This window comes from Barbatula barbatula (genome assembly GCF_947034865.1).
Source record: "Barbatula barbatula genome assembly, chromosome: 19".
Lineage (NCBI taxonomy): Eukaryota > Metazoa > Chordata > Actinopteri > Cypriniformes > Nemacheilidae > Barbatula > Barbatula barbatula.
This window is the reverse complement of record NC_136782.1, coordinates 12252415-12270752: the sequence shown is the minus strand read 5'-3', so window position 1 is coordinate 12270752 and position 18338 is coordinate 12252415. Positions and strand designations below refer to the sequence as shown.

At 37.8% G+C, this 18338-nt stretch overlaps 1 protein-coding gene across 1 annotated transcript; it reads left to right on the top strand.

Moving 5' to 3' along the window:
* The first annotated feature begins 3269 nt into the window (after positions 1-3269).
* Positions 3270-17706, top strand: LOC306908320 (alpha-2-macroglobulin-like). Its single transcript, XM_079481082.1, has 34 exons — positions 3270-3406; positions 3603-3783; positions 3895-4051; positions 4265-4317; positions 4483-4503; positions 5177-5342; positions 5443-5527; positions 5609-5723; positions 5834-5948; positions 6036-6145; positions 6221-6391; positions 6481-6711; positions 6804-7016; positions 7106-7255; positions 7407-7532; positions 8208-8301; positions 11276-11387; positions 11865-12090; positions 12169-12295; positions 12379-12500; positions 12601-12652; positions 12736-12819; positions 12897-13073; positions 13218-13293; positions 13377-13533; positions 13626-13700; positions 13786-13948; positions 14059-14252; positions 14327-14539; positions 14649-14770; positions 15018-15099; positions 15235-15315; positions 15471-15576; positions 15839-17706. The coding sequence occupies exons 1-34, from the start codon at positions 3321-3323 to the stop codon at positions 15877-15879; spliced, it is 4284 nt and encodes a 1427-aa protein (XP_079337208.1). The 5' UTR covers positions 3270-3320; the 3' UTR covers positions 15880-17706.
* The last annotated feature ends 632 nt before the right edge of the window (positions 17707-18338 follow it).

Here is an 18338-nt window from a genome sequence, read left to right as displayed (position 1 = left end):
AGCATTCACAACTAATTGTATTATAACCTTTATTATTTAACATTTAAAAAACGCATTGTGACACGGTCTGTACTCAATTGGATGCAAAGAAGTTTTTAGACTATTCTATTTTCCTTTTTAAAGAATATGGTTATCAATCTTGATTTTTGAAAAGAACGCTTAACAATTGTGTCTTAGCTTAGGGTTAGAACTAAACTAGGTGATAGCACTATCCTTATTTTGGATCTTGAAATATCATCCCAAACTGACCATTCATTAAATAAAACATTGTAGAACAAAACAAAATGGAGATGAAGATTTTCACAAGCTTTTTCCTAATTTCAGGTTTAAAGTTTAACCCAAAACCAGATGACATGTTTAGTTTTTAACGTGAGTATCAAAAGAATCAGCCAAGAAGATCATGTATCTGCCTAATGGCTTGAATTCACTACTTGACTGTTTTTCAAAACTAGACATCGTTCATTTGCAGACTTTTTAAAAGTTTCAGATAGAAACACACTTAATGATCAAATCTGCAGACCGGCAGAGCCTTTCAGTCCAGACTGAAAATCTGAGCAAAAGTCTTGTAGTGTATTTTAGCTACAACAATTAAACATTCACCTAAAGGGTTATTAGGAACACCTGTTCAATTTCTCATTAATGCAATCATCTAATCAACCAATCACATGGCAGTAGCTTCAATGCATTTAGGGGTGTGGTCCTGGTCAAGACAATCTCCTGAACTCCAAACTAAATGTCAGAATGGGAAAGAAAGGTGATTTAAGCAATTTTGAGCGTGGCATGGTTTTTGGTGCAAGACGGGCCGGTCTGAGTATTTCACAATCTGCTCAGTTACTGGGATTTTCACGCACAAACATTTCTAGGGTTTACAAAGAATGGTGTGAAAAGGGAAAAACATCCAGTATGCGGCAGTCCTGTGGGCGAAAATGCCTTGTTGATGTCAGAGGAGAATGGGCCGACTGATTCAAGCTGATAGAAGAGCAACTTTGACTGAAATATCCACTCGTTACAACCGAGGTAAGCAGCAAAGCATTTGTGAAGCCACAACCTTGAGGCGGATGTTTTCTTGGCACACTTTAGGCCCCTTAGTGCCGATTGGGCATCGTTTAAATGCCACGGCCTACAAGAGCATTGTTTCTGACCATGTCCATCCTTTTATTACCACCATGTACCCATCCTCTGACATGGATAATGCACCATGTCACAAACCTCGAATAATTTCAAATTGGTTTCTTGAACATGACAATATGTTCACTGTACTAAAATGGTCACCAGATCTCAACCCAATAGAGCATCTTTGGGATGTGGTGGAACAGGAGCTTCGTGCCCTGGATGTGCATCCCACAAATCTCCATCACCTGCAAGATGCTATCCTATCAATATGGGCCGACATGTCTAAAGAATGCTTTCAGCACCTTGTTGAATCAATGCCACCTAGAATTAAGGCAGTTCTGAAGGCGAAAGGGGGTCAAACACAGTATTAGTATGGTGTTCCTAATAATCCTTTAGGTGAGTGTAATTGTGCTCTCTCTTTTATGGTGACATTACCAGCTGTGATCCAATCTGGATCTGAAACCAAACTGTGTGCAAGTCTCCTGAAGCCCAATGAAAGTCTCACAATGAACATTTATCTAGTGAATGATACAAATGCTTTACAACGTACTTAACTGTTGTGTGTCCATTTACCTCCTCTGCGTGTCTGCACTACTGTTGTTAAAATAAGCACGTGTCTACTGCTCTTCATGCGGCGCGTCTTTGGCGGGAGAAAAGCGAAAAGCATTCAAATGACGATAAATACAGAACGATATTAGTGGAGAAAGCGTTAAAAGATCAATCACATAAATGTTCCTGAAAGCGCGGGTGATGCGATTCTCCGTTGTGTAGATGTAAGCGGTGTAGCTCTACGGAAAGGGGAGGGTACTGCACCACATTCGGTAGTGGGTAAGGGAGCCAGCAATGCATCGGTTTATGTGTGTTTGGGAGTGTGTGTGAATGGGGGTTATAGAGCATAATTTTGTACTTTGAGTTTGGTGGGTTGATGCTCTCTTAGCTGTTGGCCCGAATGTGATGTGATTCTTTATTAAAGTTCTTTTGATACTTTACATAGACACCAGTGGTGGCTGGTAAACATTTTTTTGAGGTGGGGCTGTGGCACACTGGCGTGGCAAATAATTTCAGCAACAAAGTTAAAGAACGTCTAGTTGCCTGTGTATTCATTAAATCATAAGTTTATTTACCAGTTAAATGTGTACCCTGGTGTTCTCATGTTTTCTTCCTTTCTCAAAAAGGTGCTTTATATCCCTCACTCGCGTACTGTCCTTGCTGGATCTGTCCCAGTTGCTTTAAACAACAGGCACGGAAAGCAAAATAATGCAGAGAGGCCATATTGTGATGATGAAAACATATATTTTCCACAAATGATTATCTATAGAATTACATTACTCAAATATACATTTAAAAATGTGTATAATTATTATTTTGTGTGTGTAGCTCAGGGAGGGTCAGAACAGTTGTAAAACATAAATGTCAACAAGACTGCCAGACCATAAAAGAACCATTTGAGTGACAGGTTACCTGACTTTTGACAGGCAGGGTAAAATCAACCAATTTCAACACAAATCAACATTTAACACACAGTATGTGATTACTACCCAGATGATATATATAATCTCAGGTAAATTTCTTTTTCTCGTTTATATTTGTAAATCTTTGACTGTGCAACCTCACTTTACGGTAACTCTTACTCTGTTTACTCAGACTGAGTAGTTATAGATTGACCTTCAGTTGGACTGTTTATTCAAAGAGCAAAGAGGGTCATTGGCCTCAGTGTTTCTTCTTAGGGCGGTTTGTTTAGACAATTTAATGTGTATGTTAATGTTTGATTTATTTTTTTTAAATATTTTTTTATATTCATAAAAAATATACTTAAAGAATCTATATTTATAAAAACATTTGTATTGCACTTTATTGAGTTGAACCTCAATATCAACAATATGTAGTGTAACAATATCAACAGAGTTAAATAAAGCTATGCATTATTTCATTTTATTGCAGCAATATTCACTGTTATCTGTAAATTTTGGTATCAGGTTCAATTACTTTTAATACTAATATTTTGCTGTGCACAAGAGTAACAATTGAAAGTTTTAGCCAAACATTTGGGCATTAAAATAGTCTTCATTCTGAATTGATTGTATGGTTGAATCATTAATCAGATTGTCAATAATCTTTTTTTTGAAGGACCTCTAACCTTTAACACGAGAGACTCTTTAAAAGACACAGTGCATGAGCTTCACGGGCTTCATCGACCGGTCATCACCATGGCTCCTAATGCTGGTTGTTTTTGGATAGGTCTCCTGCTGTTCTCCCTTCTGTCCATCTTTGTGAATGGACACACATCAGGGCCGTAAGTCACTTTTGATCATTGTCATAATTCTTTTTATTCAAAGGTTATTCTGATTCTTTTTGTATACTAAAAATAAAAATCTAATAAAACACATTTCAGCTTATTTAAAATAGTTTTTCACCTTAATTGTATGCAGACAAGAGTCAAGACGCATATGAAAGTATACAGTATTGTTATAATTGCCATTTGTCAACAGCTCTTTCATGGTGACATTTCCAGCTGTGATGCAGTCTGGATCTGAAGCCAAACTGTGTGCAAGTCTCCTGAAGCCCAATGAAAGTCTCACAATGAACGTTTATCTAGTGACTGATTTGGAGAACACATTACTGCTGCAGGAGAAAACAGACCAAGAGTTTCACCGCTGCTTTAACTTCCAGGTCTGTCCATGATGATAAATCAGATCAAAATATGTCTGCTTTATCAATGTTTTTTTCATTGTTTGTAAATAGAATGTGTTTGGATGAGCACTGAGCTTTATTTCTCATCAGGCTCCACTGTTAGAAAATGAATCTGTGAAGAAAATAAAGGTGGAAGTCAAGGGGGAGTCGTTCCAGATGACTGACGAGAGAAAAGTGATGTTTAGACACTACAATCCTCTGACCTTTATTCAGACTGATAAACCCATCTATAATCCAGGACAAACAGGTAAAACCTTTTTAAGATAATGGTAAATGCTCTGTTCTTTGGACTATTGCCAACGCTTTGGGAGAGTGTTCTCACATTCAAACATTTCTTCAGCCTATGTAAATATATACATGCTGTAAATGAATCATTTGAAATCTTTGTAAAGGTTTAATGGGTCGACAGAAATTGATAAAAATCCTAAATGTTTTTACTTTATCATTTCTGTTTTTACAGTACATTTCAGAGTTGTTACCATGGATAAAAATTTCGTACCCCTTGAACAACAGGTCTGCCATTTTTTTCTTGTACTTGTTTATTCAAATTGTAAAACATCTTTATTTTATAATCTAAGATTTCCGTTTTATGCTCCTAATGAGAAAATATTTTTTGCAATACTTTTGAATCATGTTATTCATAAGTGGTTTTGTAACTGTTTGGTCTTTCATTTACAGTACAGTACAGTGGTGCTTGAGGTAAGAACAAAAAATCTCTTGTACAGTCAGATGAACCCAGACAAATATAGACAACGCATTAAGCACTTTGGTCTGTTGCTGTGATATTTTGTATATTTGTGGATATCATATAAATGGAAAAGGTGTTTTTCTGGCGAAAATGGACAATAACATAGATTTCTCTGCCAATATTTAGGGTTTGCAATGAATTACTTTTTTAAGTCCAACTTTTGAAATTCAAAGTAACTCTAGACATTTACTCCTTTTATGTTTCAAAGATACTCTTTCCCTCTGCAGCCGATGCAGTATTCCTAAACAGAGAGTTGGGACATGGGCTTGTCTACCCCCTATTTTTGGAATCGCAAGCCAATATCAAAACCCTTTAAGGTCCCAGGGTCTTCAATTCTACCATTTTAAATGCCTGTTATATTTGCACTTGTTGTGCTTACAATAATTACAGATTTCTTCAAAGTGAAGATTTATGTAGTTTTTGATATCTGCACTCTTTAAAATAAAGGCGCTTATAAGGTTCTTTACAACAATGCCATAAAAGAACCATTTAGGTTAAAGCCATTCAGTCAAAGGTTCTTCAAAGAACCATCTCTTTCTTCCTTTTTATAGTCTGATTAACTTTTCTTCGGCACAAAGACAAAAAAAATACTTATTTTTAAGAGTGTCATTGTGTATTTAACAGGACAGTCAGAGGAACAGAATCGGTCAATGGACAAATATTTCCTCAACACGCTGGATATTACAGCGTTCATATGACTTAAATCCAGAAGCTCGTGAAGGCACATACACACTGAAGGCTTACATTGGTGAAAGAGAGATTAGTTTTGATTTTTCAGTGAAAAAATATGGTAGGTTACAATAAAGGTTACAATAACAAACAACTTGCCATGTTTGTTTGAGACAAACATTTGAGACTAGTCATGAAAACTTTACTCACTTTACTCACAGTTTTGCCCAAGTTTGAAGTGACTGTAGAAGCACCAGAGACAGTGAGTGTTGTTGATGAGAAAATGACAATAAAAGTTTGTGGAAAGTGAGTAACATGTTTTGTTTCCTGCAATTTTCTGCTGTTAATCGATTTATCAGTTGCTTATATACTTATATATTTTTACAGGTACACATATGGACAGCCTGTCGCTGGTAAATCATGGATAGAAGTGTGTCGAAATCCTTCACCTTACTCCTCTAACATTAACATAATTTCAGTGTGTATCAATGACACCACAGAGGTTTGTGAGTTCTCTGTATGCAGTACAAAAATTTATTTCACATGTATCTCCTTCCTTGAACCAGTGAAATCACTCTTTATATGTTCTGTTTTACCATTCATTACCATTAGATGAAAGAGACAGGCTGTGCTATCCATTCCTTTAATGTGTCTGCCTTTACACTAAACAACAACCAACAACATAATTCTCTTAATGTTGAGGTGAAAGTAACAGAAGAAGGGACAGGTGAGCAGTGACTGAGCAGATGAATGCACATGTTTGCAATATATTTGTACTATATGAACTGAACTAATTCAAATCTTTATCAAACAGAGACCATCATGACAAAATCTAAATCTATATCTCTCACTTATGAAATTGGCAAAGTCGCAATTACTGACCTGCCCACAACGTATGAACATGGATCGGTTATAGAAGGAAAAGTAAGCTAAAAATCACTTTGTCTTAGTTTAATAAATATGTACACAAAAATGTACTCCTGTCTGTTTTTCTAATAGATCAAATGTACAGATTTCAAAGGAACGACAGTTCCTAACAAAGACGTGTATCTTTTTGTAAGAGAAAACTGGTCCCCAGAACTGCTGTTCAATCTCACTACAGACAGTGATGGACTGGCTGCTTTCTCTCTAAACACATCAACTCTGCCTCAAAGTGATATTTCTCTGATGGTATGATACTGTAGTTTGTGTTTATTCAGTTCTCTTTTTATCTTTAATGCATACAGATTTTTTGTAACTTCTTATTCCTTCCTGTTCAGGCAAGTGCATATCCAAGGTTTTATAATGACTTTGGCACGCCTCATATCTCTAAGGATGAAAAAATAGTTACGCTCTTTCGTACGGCCACTGCATATACACCATCATTAAGTGATCTGAGTATAGAACATCATAATGAACCTTTAAAGTGTGGTTCTGAGCTTCCAGTCACTATTAAATATGATTTTATTGGTGAAACTACTGATGACTTCAACACGGACATTGTCTACATGGTGAGTAGATACTTCTTTGTGATTTGTTGAACAGTATTGATGGGTTGTGTTCTGGTCAGTTTGTGAACAGTGATGTTGTGTGTATGTGTCAGGTTTTGTCCAGAGGAGTGATAGTCCATCATGGATATGAGAAGGTTAACGTTAAGACTTCTGATGGAGCAGCGAGTGGCTCAGTGTCATTCAAACTGTCTGTTGAAGCAGATCTGAGTCCAGCTGTACAGATTCTAGCGTACTGTCTTCTGCCCAGTAACAATGTGGTCGCTGCCAGTAAAACTTACAACACTGAAAAGTGCTTTAATAACAAGGTGACAAAAAATGCATCAATGCTAAGTGATTAATGCTCAATGTGATGCATCAAGAGTGAAATCATATAAGTGATATCTTATGGTCACAGGTGTCTGTGCAGTTTTCTCCTACTGCATCAGTTCCAGGTGAAGAAAACACTCTTCAGCTGTCAGCTCAGTCTGGTTCACTGTGTGCTCTCAGTGCTGTAGATAAAAGTGTTTTCATCCTGGAACCAGGAAAACGTCTGAATGCTGAGAAGGTGTAGATTCAGTTTCACTGTGTTAAATCTCATTCACACCTTAACAAAGAACGAAAATGATGTGTTCTGTGTTATAAAATGTTACAAAATATGATATAGCTGTTATATAATGTTATGAAAAGAATAATGAGTGATTGTGATCCTGTCACAGATCTTTCATCTTTTGCCAGTGCAATCAGCATCACATTATCCTTACCAAACTGAAGACGAGCAACCGTGTTTGCATGTGAGACCCCGTCGAGCTGGAGGAGTAGACCATGTATATGAAACCATAAAGGTAACAAAAGGGTTGATGTGAGTGATGATGAAGTTGGTGATGATTTTCTATCCTACTTAATAACAAATTGTTATATACACGTGCAATAAAATGAAATTTTAGGCTATATAAAACATTTCGTGATTATTGTTTAAAGGCACAATATGGAAAAATGTATTGTGAAATATCGAAAAATCACTTGCACAGTGTGATATATTGCATGCAGTTGTGTACTTACATTATCGGGAATGTTCCCAATGTGCAAATCTAGAGACATTCCAATAAAAAAATGGCCCTTGTCTCGCTTGTATTTGTGGTATATCAGTGACTTAATATCCGCTGCTCCGCAATACCTTCAGTTCAGAAACTACAGCAACACGCAAATCCAGAAGTGGTTATACAGCTTCTGTATACAGCATACGTTGCATTTCATTCCACATTGCTTGCAAGCTAATTCATTTTGATGACATAAAATAAAATACATTCATTACCTCGTCCATGAGCATGATGGGCTATTTCCATACGACTCTGCATGGTGAAATCGACATGTCCCATTATTCCACTTTCCTACATAACGTAATTTAGCTTGGCTTCTCGTTGTTGTTTTGAAAGTGCGCCACCTGGCTTTCCAAATGTACATATTGTGGCTTTAACTGATTATTGAATGTAACTTGTTTTATTATTGCTATTTGACAGAATGTGGGATTGAAGATGGCAACAAATTTGGAAGTGCGGACACCTGCATGTGTGACATACAATGGCATGACTTATCACAGGAATGATTATAGAGGTACAGTTGTTATGATTGTTACATATTGGGTACCTGTTAAATAATAATGAAATGAACAACAATTGCATTTAATAGACAAACCTTCTTTAAAACTTTCATGAGGTGAGGATCCAAATGCAGTTTATTGAAAATGGTAACCCAAAGGCAGGCAAAGGTCATACACTGTTAAATCAGTCCATAAAATAGTCCAAGAGCAGGGCATGGCATGAAACACTGGAATAATGAAAACAAAAACAAGCAACGTACATAGAAATTAAGTCAATACTAAGAAAAATGGATGATTGTGAAAACGTGTTATAGGCAGAGGTGCAACAAGTAACAAGACATGGGCAGGGCTGGACTGGGACAAAAAAAGGGCCCTGGCATTTTTACTCAGACCGGCCCACCACAATGGGTCGGACACAACCAACCAGTACACCATCCTTGCGGTCCCTGTAGATATGCATATCTACCATTCCCCCAAAAACCTACAAAGCTGAGAACTAAGTGCCATGGACCAGTGTACCAGTGCAAGTGGACCAGTGTACTCACTCTCTCTTGACTGACTCCCTGGTGATAGACCTATACCTACTTGTGGTGGGATTCGCGCAAATTGAGCGTTATTAAGGGAAGCCAAACAATCCAATAGTGGGATGAGACAGCGGGGTATTACAGAGCTCGCGCCGTGCTGACATGTCATCTGCGAGATTCAATTTCCTATCGCCAACCGATGGGCAGCGTGGCACCAACCAATCCGCTGCACTGACCAATTAAAACATATACAATGTTCATTTGGCGCCACTCATTTACATTTTACCCATAAACCTCTGCTATTATTAACATAAATAGTTGAGGTAAAATGGCTAGGTGCAAAACGTACTACAATAATAAAATAAATTACCTGAACATGTAAACTGTCCTATATAATTTCCAGGAGGTTGGCGTGCTCCTCAAGACTACGATATTGGAAGTCATTGAAGTTTCTGCTTTGCACAGGTCTTTCCGTAGCCTCTATAGTATTGAGTCTATACATATGAGAAGTTCTTCAAAGTATCGATGCAAAACACTACAGTTTACTGGTACACTATTAAAGATAATAATTAAAAAAATTATGCATTTCATCCTGATTTCCTTTGTCTTCTGTAGGGAAAAACTGATAGACTTGTGTAAATGTAAACAAATGTAAATGTTTTTTAGGAATGAGGGGTTTCTTTATTGTACATTTGAGTGTACGGTTTGCGCTGTTTAAATAACGTGTGCGCTGACGAGGAGTCGGCTGGCTGGGCGATTGAATCGCGCAGATGACATGTTCGCGTTTACGAACCAGGAGCTTGCTCTAGTAGGGACGTGATTATGACATAGCGAGCGGAGGCAGGAATCCGAAACAACAATAAAGGACTGCGCCTCTGAAGCATTTGATGGACCCAGACATGGCGCCGAACGAGTCTACGTCGTTCTTCAGCCTTCCATAGCACATAATGCGCAGCTATCCTCTCAACTAAATCCATGTCCGCCATTTCGCAATTAGACGGGCGCCGCCTGACAGAAGCCCCTCCATGACGCGAATGAAGCGAGTAAAAGCAAAATGTTCAAGCGTCCAAATAGACGCTAATAGCGCGATTTACTGCGTTTGGTGTGAACACTCTATAAGTCACTGACTGCATCTGACACGAGAAACTGGGGGGTGGGGGGGGTGGAGTCTGTTAAGAGATGATTGGGCCAGCCCAGTGTCAGTATGGAAAATGAACCAATGAGCTGCTGTCCCTGCTTTATGGGCCGGTAGTTGGCTGATTAAAAAAATATTATATTATATCGGCCCCCAAGTGCGTCGGCCCACCGGGCATTTGCCCGGTATGCCAGATTACCAGTCCAGCACTGGACATGGGTGAACTCAATACTGGCTGATGAGTCCGGGCAAAGGGTTATGGGAAATGTAGTGTGTGTTGGCAGTCCGGAGGAAGTGGAGAGTGCCCTCTTGTAGCGCATAAGGGCACTCCGGCTGGTGACTGTGACAAATACTATGTGGAAGCCACCAGTATTAACGCACAATGTGCACAATATACAAATTTTAAATTAAACTGCTCAAAATTCACTAGGACAGTTTTATTTATTTAGTTTACGTGTGTACTTCCAGTATCCCAAATGTTTTCAACAATGTAACCGGCTTATCCGCGCGCGCGTGTGTTTGTTATCATGCAGCGCTGTCCAGGCCCAACGGCTTATGACATAAAAGTATCGCAATAACAATTCGAAAGCTGCAACTGTACGTTACAGTTATCGGGCTGCAAAAATAGCAGTTACAATAAACAGCACGCAATATGGCATTGGGCTCTCGCACACAAACTTCAAATATACCCTACATGCCTCGTTTGAGGAAAGATGTGCATCTTTCTATCACTGTTTTTCATGCCTTCTCAGGTATTTTCATGATAATAAAGTATATTTATAAGGATGATGTTTGAGGGGTGTTGCTTTTTCGAATAAGCGACTCAAACTCTCAGTGCTTTCAAAGGAAGCAGCATTCCTACTGATTGTAGAGCCGTGCTGTACGGACAAACTGACCATTAAACAGAATCGTAGCTTTTAGTGTTCTTTGCCGTTTATCATGGAGCCCTAACCTATGAAGACATGGTTATGTGCATTAAATTGCATTGCTGTCAGCAGATTCTTATTTCTTCAGATTGCAGTAAAATCACCTTTTCCATTTTGTTTATCTGTTATCACTGCCCAAACTTGACCTCCGGTAGACCCCCGCAAAGAATAGACTCCCTGTAGATTATTTCTGATAACAAGCTAAATAAATACGATTATAAATTACATTAGCTGGCAAGTAAAAAATGTCATCATGATGGCATTATTATATCATTATATACTGTATAAGGCTACTTAAATTTACAAAGATGAACAAGTGAAACATTATGGGAAAGTGTGAACATAGACTGTAAATTGCACCATGTCAGATAAATTGTTTAAATTATCTCTTCTTCCCTTTCAGTAATGGATATGCATTACGATAGTCTGTCTGGAATGGGATATGGTGGTAGTCCTGAAGTGACAGTACGGAGCATCTTTCCAGAGACATGGATTTGGCAACTTTCTGAAGTTGGGTTAGTGAAACAGCTTCACAATGGCACCTAAAGTCTCAACACGTCCATCAAATGTCTCTTTACATTAATTTGTGTGTCCACCAAAATCAGCTTTAAAGAGCTAAAACTCTTGTGCTTTTAAGCCTTGGTTTTTAAGTTGCTATAGAATATCTGTGAATGAATTCTGTGTGATATGTTCATGTAAAATCAGTATCGCAGTATGATTCGTCAGCAACTACAGAATATGAAGATGTAAACACAAGAATGGATAAATCAGACCAGCAAAATTTCTCACATACCTTTAGGGCATAGTAATCGTTCTTCGGCCTACTAGTATGATTTGCTTGAATTGCGAATGATCAAACCTCAGAGGATGGATATCATTTCTTGTACCACATGGATCATGGATTATATTATTTTCTGGAATGGTCTATGATCTTGACTTGAAAAGTAATGAACTTAATATCAGACTCAAATATTATAATATCTCCTCCACAGTGACTCAGGATCAACGCAGGTTCCTGTGAAGGTTCCTGACACCATAACCACCTGGGAAATGGATGTCTTCTGTCTGTCCTCTAAAGGTCTGGGTCTGGCTCCTCCTGCTCAGCTGACAGTTTTCCAGCCCTTCTTCCTGGAGCTCTCTCTGCCTTATTCCATCATCCGTGGAGAGATCTTTGAGCTGAAGGCCACCGTCTTCAACTATCTGTCCAAGTGCATCATGGTGAAATTTCTCATATCATCTTCTGTCACATTTCACATCATATCACATCTGAACTAATCCTCCATCTGTCATTGACAGGTTAAAGTAACTCCAGCTCCGTCCTCAGACTTCACTCTTAAAGCCTCCTCTGATGATCAGTATTCATCCTGTCTATGTGCTAATGGAAGAAAAACATTTAAATGGATTCTCACTCCTTCTGTTCTTGGTCAGTTTCAGACACAATAAGCGACTTATTTTTCAGTTTATTTCTTTTTTATCATTCTTCTGAAAGTGTTTTGTGTATTCTAGGAGTGTTGAATATCACAGTGAGTGCAGAGGCAGAGCAGTCACAGACTGTGTGTGACAATGAGATTGTGAGCGTGCCAGAGAGAGGACGCATTGACATAGTTACTCGAAGTCTCCTTGTACAGGTGAGCTCACCTCCAACAGCTCTCACACACACTTCAACTGATCTGTGATCATCATGTGACTTATATGAATATATGTTAACATTATTATTATCTGCTGTAGGCTGAAGGAACTGAAAAAACAGAGACTCACAGCTGGTTACTCTGTCCAAAGGGTTTGTTAACATATTAAATATACACATTAAAATCTTAATGTGACTTCAGATCCTTAGCATGTTTTCATCTGTCTGGTTTATAGGCAACAGTCTGTCAGAAGAGCTTGATCTGACTCTTCCTAAAGATGTGATAGAGGGATCAGCCAGATCTTCTGTTTCAGTTATTGGTAAAATTTACTCTAAATACACAAACAGAAATGAAGAGTCACGTTTGTCACATAGACTCACTACATTCCTCTTGCAGGAGACATATTGGGTCGTGCGCTGCAGAATCTTCATGGATTATTACGGATGCCGTACGGCTGTGGAGAACAAAACATTGCTGTTCTTTCTCCCAATATTTACATTTTACAGTATCTGGAGAACACAAACCAGCTCACCTCAAACATCAGAGAGAAAGCCACAGGCTTCTTAAAGAGTGGTAAGAAACACATATGTATTATTCTCATGCTTGAACAAATCAGAATGTCCTTAAATGAAGAATTAATAAGAATCAGTCATTTTGAAACTGATTGTCTTACCAAGAAACTGTTTATCTGTATTTAATAACTGTCAAACTAAACAGGTTATCAGAGACAACTGAACTACAGACATGACAGTGGTGCATACAGCACATTTGGTTATGGGAATGAGAATACATGGTGAATAATTACTTTTCCTTCTCACTATTATATCAGATAAACAATAAACAAATGGATCAATTTCTTCAATTTCACATTTTCAGGTTGACAGCTTTTGTCATGAGATCTTTTGGCAAAGCACAGAAATACGTCTTCATTGATCCACATGTTCTTCAGAGTGCAAAGGATTGGTTAATAAAAGGAAGAAGTTCAGATGGCTGTTTTATTCAACAGGGAAGTTTATTCAACAACAGAATGAAGGTTTGTGATTGATGATTAAACAGTATTAAAGTAAATAAAATTAAATAATAAATGAAGTACAAATTGTGTTGTTTATATCTGTGTTTGTGAAGGGTGGAGTAAATGATAATGTGACCATGACTGCCTACATCACTGCATCATTGCTTGAACTGGAGACTCCAGTGACAGTAAGTTCATCTCCAGAGAACACAGTAGAAACTATTAGAAGAATGACACTGACACACACCTGCTGTTTCTCTGTTTGTGTAACAGGATCCTGTGGTCACTCAAGGTTTGTCCTGTTTGAGGTCCATCATTGGGAATCTTAAAAACACTTACAGCACTGCGCTGCTTGCCTACACTTTCAGTCTGGCGAGAGACACGGAGACCCGCCAGCGGCTTTTAAAGGAGCTCGACACTGTTGCCATTTCAGATGGTAAAGACATGTTTAGCATAAAGACATGTTTAGCATAAAGACATGTTTTGCATTTTGCATCTAGCATAATTGAGTTTCCTCATGTCTCATTTGGTGTGTGTTTTGTAAAGGAGGTCTCCTGCACTGGACTCAGATGGGATCTAGTGATGATTCTGGTTCTCTGGCAGTGGAGATCAGCTCATATGTTTTGCTAGCTGTTCTCACTACAGATTCAGTCACTACAGCTGATCTGGGATATGCTAACAGGATTGTCAGCTGGCTTGTGAAGCAGCAGAACTCATATGGAGGATTCTCCTCTACACAGGTGAACACATATGGTTTGTTTTTACACACAGAATGTATTTTCATGTTGTAATGATGATGTTGTGATGTTATCAGGACACAGTTGTGGCTCTTCAAGCTCTGTCTTTGTACGCCACCAAAGTGTTCAGCTCTGATGGTTCCAGCACAGTGACGGTTCAGTCAGCAGAAGACTCTCACAGCTTTGATGTCAACCAGGACAACAAGTTACTGTATCAGGAGAAGAAACTCAACAACGTTCCAGGAAAATACAGTATTGAAGTGAAGGGAACGACCTGTGTGTCTGTGCAGGTCAGAATATCCTCATCTATTTATCTCTAGTGTTTTTCTAACAGCACAAAGTATCTCTGGTCATGTTTCTGTGTTTGCTCTTTATTCTGTCTTCATTCTTCTCTTACAGATGGCTCTGTTCTACAACATTCCCACACCCAGTGAGAATAAATCATTGACCGTTAAAGCTACATTTGAAGCTGATTGCAAAAAATCATTCGGACAACAACATATTTTGACCTTTTCTGTGAAGTAAGAACACGCCTGAACGTAAAAAACATGATCATGACTTTAGCTTCAGCCTGTCCATCAGATGCTACTGAATACATAAATTCACTTTGAAAACTATAATACAAAATAAATCAAAGCCGAGAGTAACACAACAAATTCTATCTTCGTAGTACCATTTTCAAATTGTAAAATATTTCCTACCTAAATTGTTTGTATGTTATTGTGTGAAGTATTTGAGAAATCAGTGCTTTTCATGAATCTTTTGCAGATATGATGGTCCACAGGCAAATACTAACATGGTCATTGTGGATATTAAACTCTTATCAGGATTCACGGCTGAAACATCTTTGGTGCGTGTAAAGGAATCACAAATTAGTTAAATGTTCATATGTATCATTTTTATAGTAAAGAACACTGTTGTAATAACTTAAAAGGCAAGTCTTAACAAAAATAACTTTAATAATGAAATAATTCCTTCCCCAAAGCTTGGCACACCTCAGATGTTTGCACCTCTTGTGGAGAGGGTGGATTCTAAAGATGATCATGTCATTGTGTATTTGAAGGAGGTGAGACAGTTTTCCCCTTTCTCATATTTTGAGCTGTTTCGAATTTATCCAAATCAAATATTATAATAATGTATCATTTATACTTTTTTCATTAGCATTTGATCTGCAATGCCCATGAATGAAAAGTTTGTGTTCTTCTGTTCACGCTCCGGCAGGTTCCCCAAAATTTTACAATGAATTATCAGATACAATTAAAGCAGGTTCTTCCAGTGAAGAACCTCAAGCCTGCTGTCATTAAAGTCTATGATTACTACCAAACAAGTAAGACTTCATAGGCCAGTTTTGTTCATAAAATATGTGATACACACTGTTTACACACTATATTTGTTTCTTATCTTTTCTTAAATATTAATAATATAATATGAAAATGTCTGTACATAGCTTGACAACACATAGCTTTTGATCTTACTTTGGCTTTATTTAACAGTGACCTATACTAGTATCTTGTTTATAGAACTGTGATTTTCTGTGCGTATGTACCACAGCTCATTTCGGTTTGATAACATTTCTTCTTTTTCTTCAGGTGATCATTCAGAGGCAGAGTACTCCTTCACCTGCGAATAGATACTGCAGCTCGTTCCGCATCTTGTTCTACTATAAAAAACTGTCAATGCCCTGATGTCTATTGCTAACCCCACCTGGTCAAATTTCAACAAAGTATCATAATGTATAATTATGTAAAATCAATAAAAGAAATTCTAGACACAATAAAATATGTAGACTGAAATATAAATATCAAGGTATAAATGTATGAAAGATATTCAATACACTATATCAGGTTGCTTATTTTGCTCAAGAGAATAAGGTCTTGTCATACTATAACAAGTTGTCTACACAGGTACACATTTCACATAAAAACACAATAATGGTATGCTGGTGTAACCTATGTTACAATAGACCATGTCAAACTTAAAAAAATTAGAACTGACATTTTAGGTGCACATGTACACATTTTATTTGAATGTTTAAAAGGTTAAATGTTGCTTAAAAACTGTAGTTAATGTCAGAAATTGAATAAATAATTAAATGTAATGATTAGGAATAGCTCCACCCTTAGTGGGTTGCGTCATCTCTAGCGCCGAGTAAACAGTCTTTTGTCAAATTGTGACCCTACCAGAAAACTTTGAAAAGACATTTGCCAGTTCGTAGTATAATTTGTATAATTATGTTTGGTTCTTTCCATTTTGAGAAGCAAGACAATAATTAAAATTTTCTCTGTAGCTTAATTATTTTGCATTCAAAATATTTTATACACAAATGTAAGACAATGGGAGTAGCCCCACATTTTTTTTACATTTTCAAGTAGATTTCAAGTATTATATAAAATCCCTAACCTCAAGTAATAAAAAGGCTATCAAAACATTATGCATGTCATCTGTTATAATCTATAGGACTATGTGTCCTGTCTGGTGACTCCAGAAGTGTTTGAGAAGTGATTATCTTTAACCAATCATGTGAGCTTGATTCACCTAAGTAATGACATAGTTAGTTGACTTTGTTAGCTTAAATACTGCATTTTGGATGTAAGGCAGGTCGACCTGTTGAACTCCTTGAGAGTGCTGAAGCTGACTTCTGCTGACAAAACTACAAACTTTTTCTCCAGGAAATTTTCTTCTATTAATTGCATTCTTGACCTCTTGTCTTCATTCATCATAACTGTTCTACGGATCTTTTACTGTAAATCCCCTACACTATAGTTAGTTTAACACAGAGAATGGCTTTTCAGGCTCTGTCTTTGTACGCCACCAAAGTGTTCAGCTCTGATGGTTCCAGCACAGTGACTGTTCAGTCAGCAGAAGACTGTCAGGGCTTCCTGTCACGAGTTTTCCAGCTCCCTGGGCAGAGTCGAGACATTACCACGTCTTTCGGGTTTCTGTTGTGTTATGTCTGAAGACACATGGCTTCTGTTGTCACTTGGCGCCACGTGTCCTCCTGTCATGTCTCTTAGCCCCATCCTCCCCTCTCCCATGCCATTAGTGTTTAGTCTTGTCACCTGCCCGTCACCGGCCCTGGTCCATCTTCCCCTTAGGGTTTCATTCCTCTCACCTGTGCAATCCTCCTGTTAGCTTTCCCTTACCGTTTCATCCCAGTCACCTGCCGCCACTCTCCCTGTGTAGTTAGTCCTCGTTAATGTCTCCATTTATCTAGCCTAAGTGTCTCTCTTTCTCTTGACGGTTCATTGTTTATTTGTACTCTCTGAATTTGCCCCTGTATAACTGTCCTTGTGGTTTTGCATTACCGTGGCTGCTGTCCTAAGTTTTGTGGAGTTTATTTTGTCACTCTAAATACCTTGTTTTGTTTTTTCACCTTGTGGGAAGTTTTGTTTTGCCTTGTTTTTTGTTTATGTCTTCCCATGTGTTCTGTTTAATAAAGGTTTGATATTTTACCGTTCATCTGCCTGCACTTGGGTTCATTCCATCCTATTCCGTGACACAGACTTTCACAGCTTTGATGTGAATCAGGAAAAGTACTGTTTCAGGAGGACAAACTGAGTTCCAGTAAAATACAGTTTTGAAGGGATCAACTTGTGTGTCTGTGCAGGTCAGTAATTCAAAGCAAGAGTAAGTTCTTATGATTCATGAGTAATTGTAGTTTTGTCATGTGCACCTGCTGTTAGATGTATTGTGAAGAGTTTCATATTTTGTATTGATTCATTATTTGACTCTTACAGATAGCTCTGTTCTACAATATCCCCATCCCGACTGAAGTTTCATTTTTGGGGGAACTTGTCTTTCAACACATATTCAACACATTTTGTGAAGATGCATCAGATAGAATATCTGTTTTCTTTTCTCTTCAGCTATTAACTTATGGTCCACAAGAAACACTTATGAACTTCTCAAACGGTTTGATTCTAAAGATTATCATGTCATAGTTTATTTAAAACCGGTGAGAGAACGGTAACATTGGCATTAATATCATTTTGGTATCATTAACAATAATTTATCAAAGCCTTTGTGTTCCTAGATTACAAGATGCAAAAGAAACAGTTATTGCAGTGAATAATCTTAAACCAGCTGTCC

What these genes read in the sequence shown, in the direction of transcription:
- LOC306908320 (XM_079481082.1), top strand. Translation starts at nt 3,321, where the DNA reads ATGGCTCCTAATGCTGGTTGTTTTTGGATAGGTCTCCTGCTGTTCTCC. An exon ending in CTATAATCCAGGACAAACAG is followed by an intron (nt 4,052 to 4,264) that starts GTAAAACCTTTT and finishes CTGTTTTTACAG; the next exon opens with TACATTTCAGAGTTGTTACC. An exon ending in TCACGGCTGAAACATCTTTG is followed by an intron (nt 15,100 to 15,234) that starts GTGCGTGTAAAG and finishes CCTTCCCCAAAG; the next exon opens with CTTGGCACACCTCAGATGTT.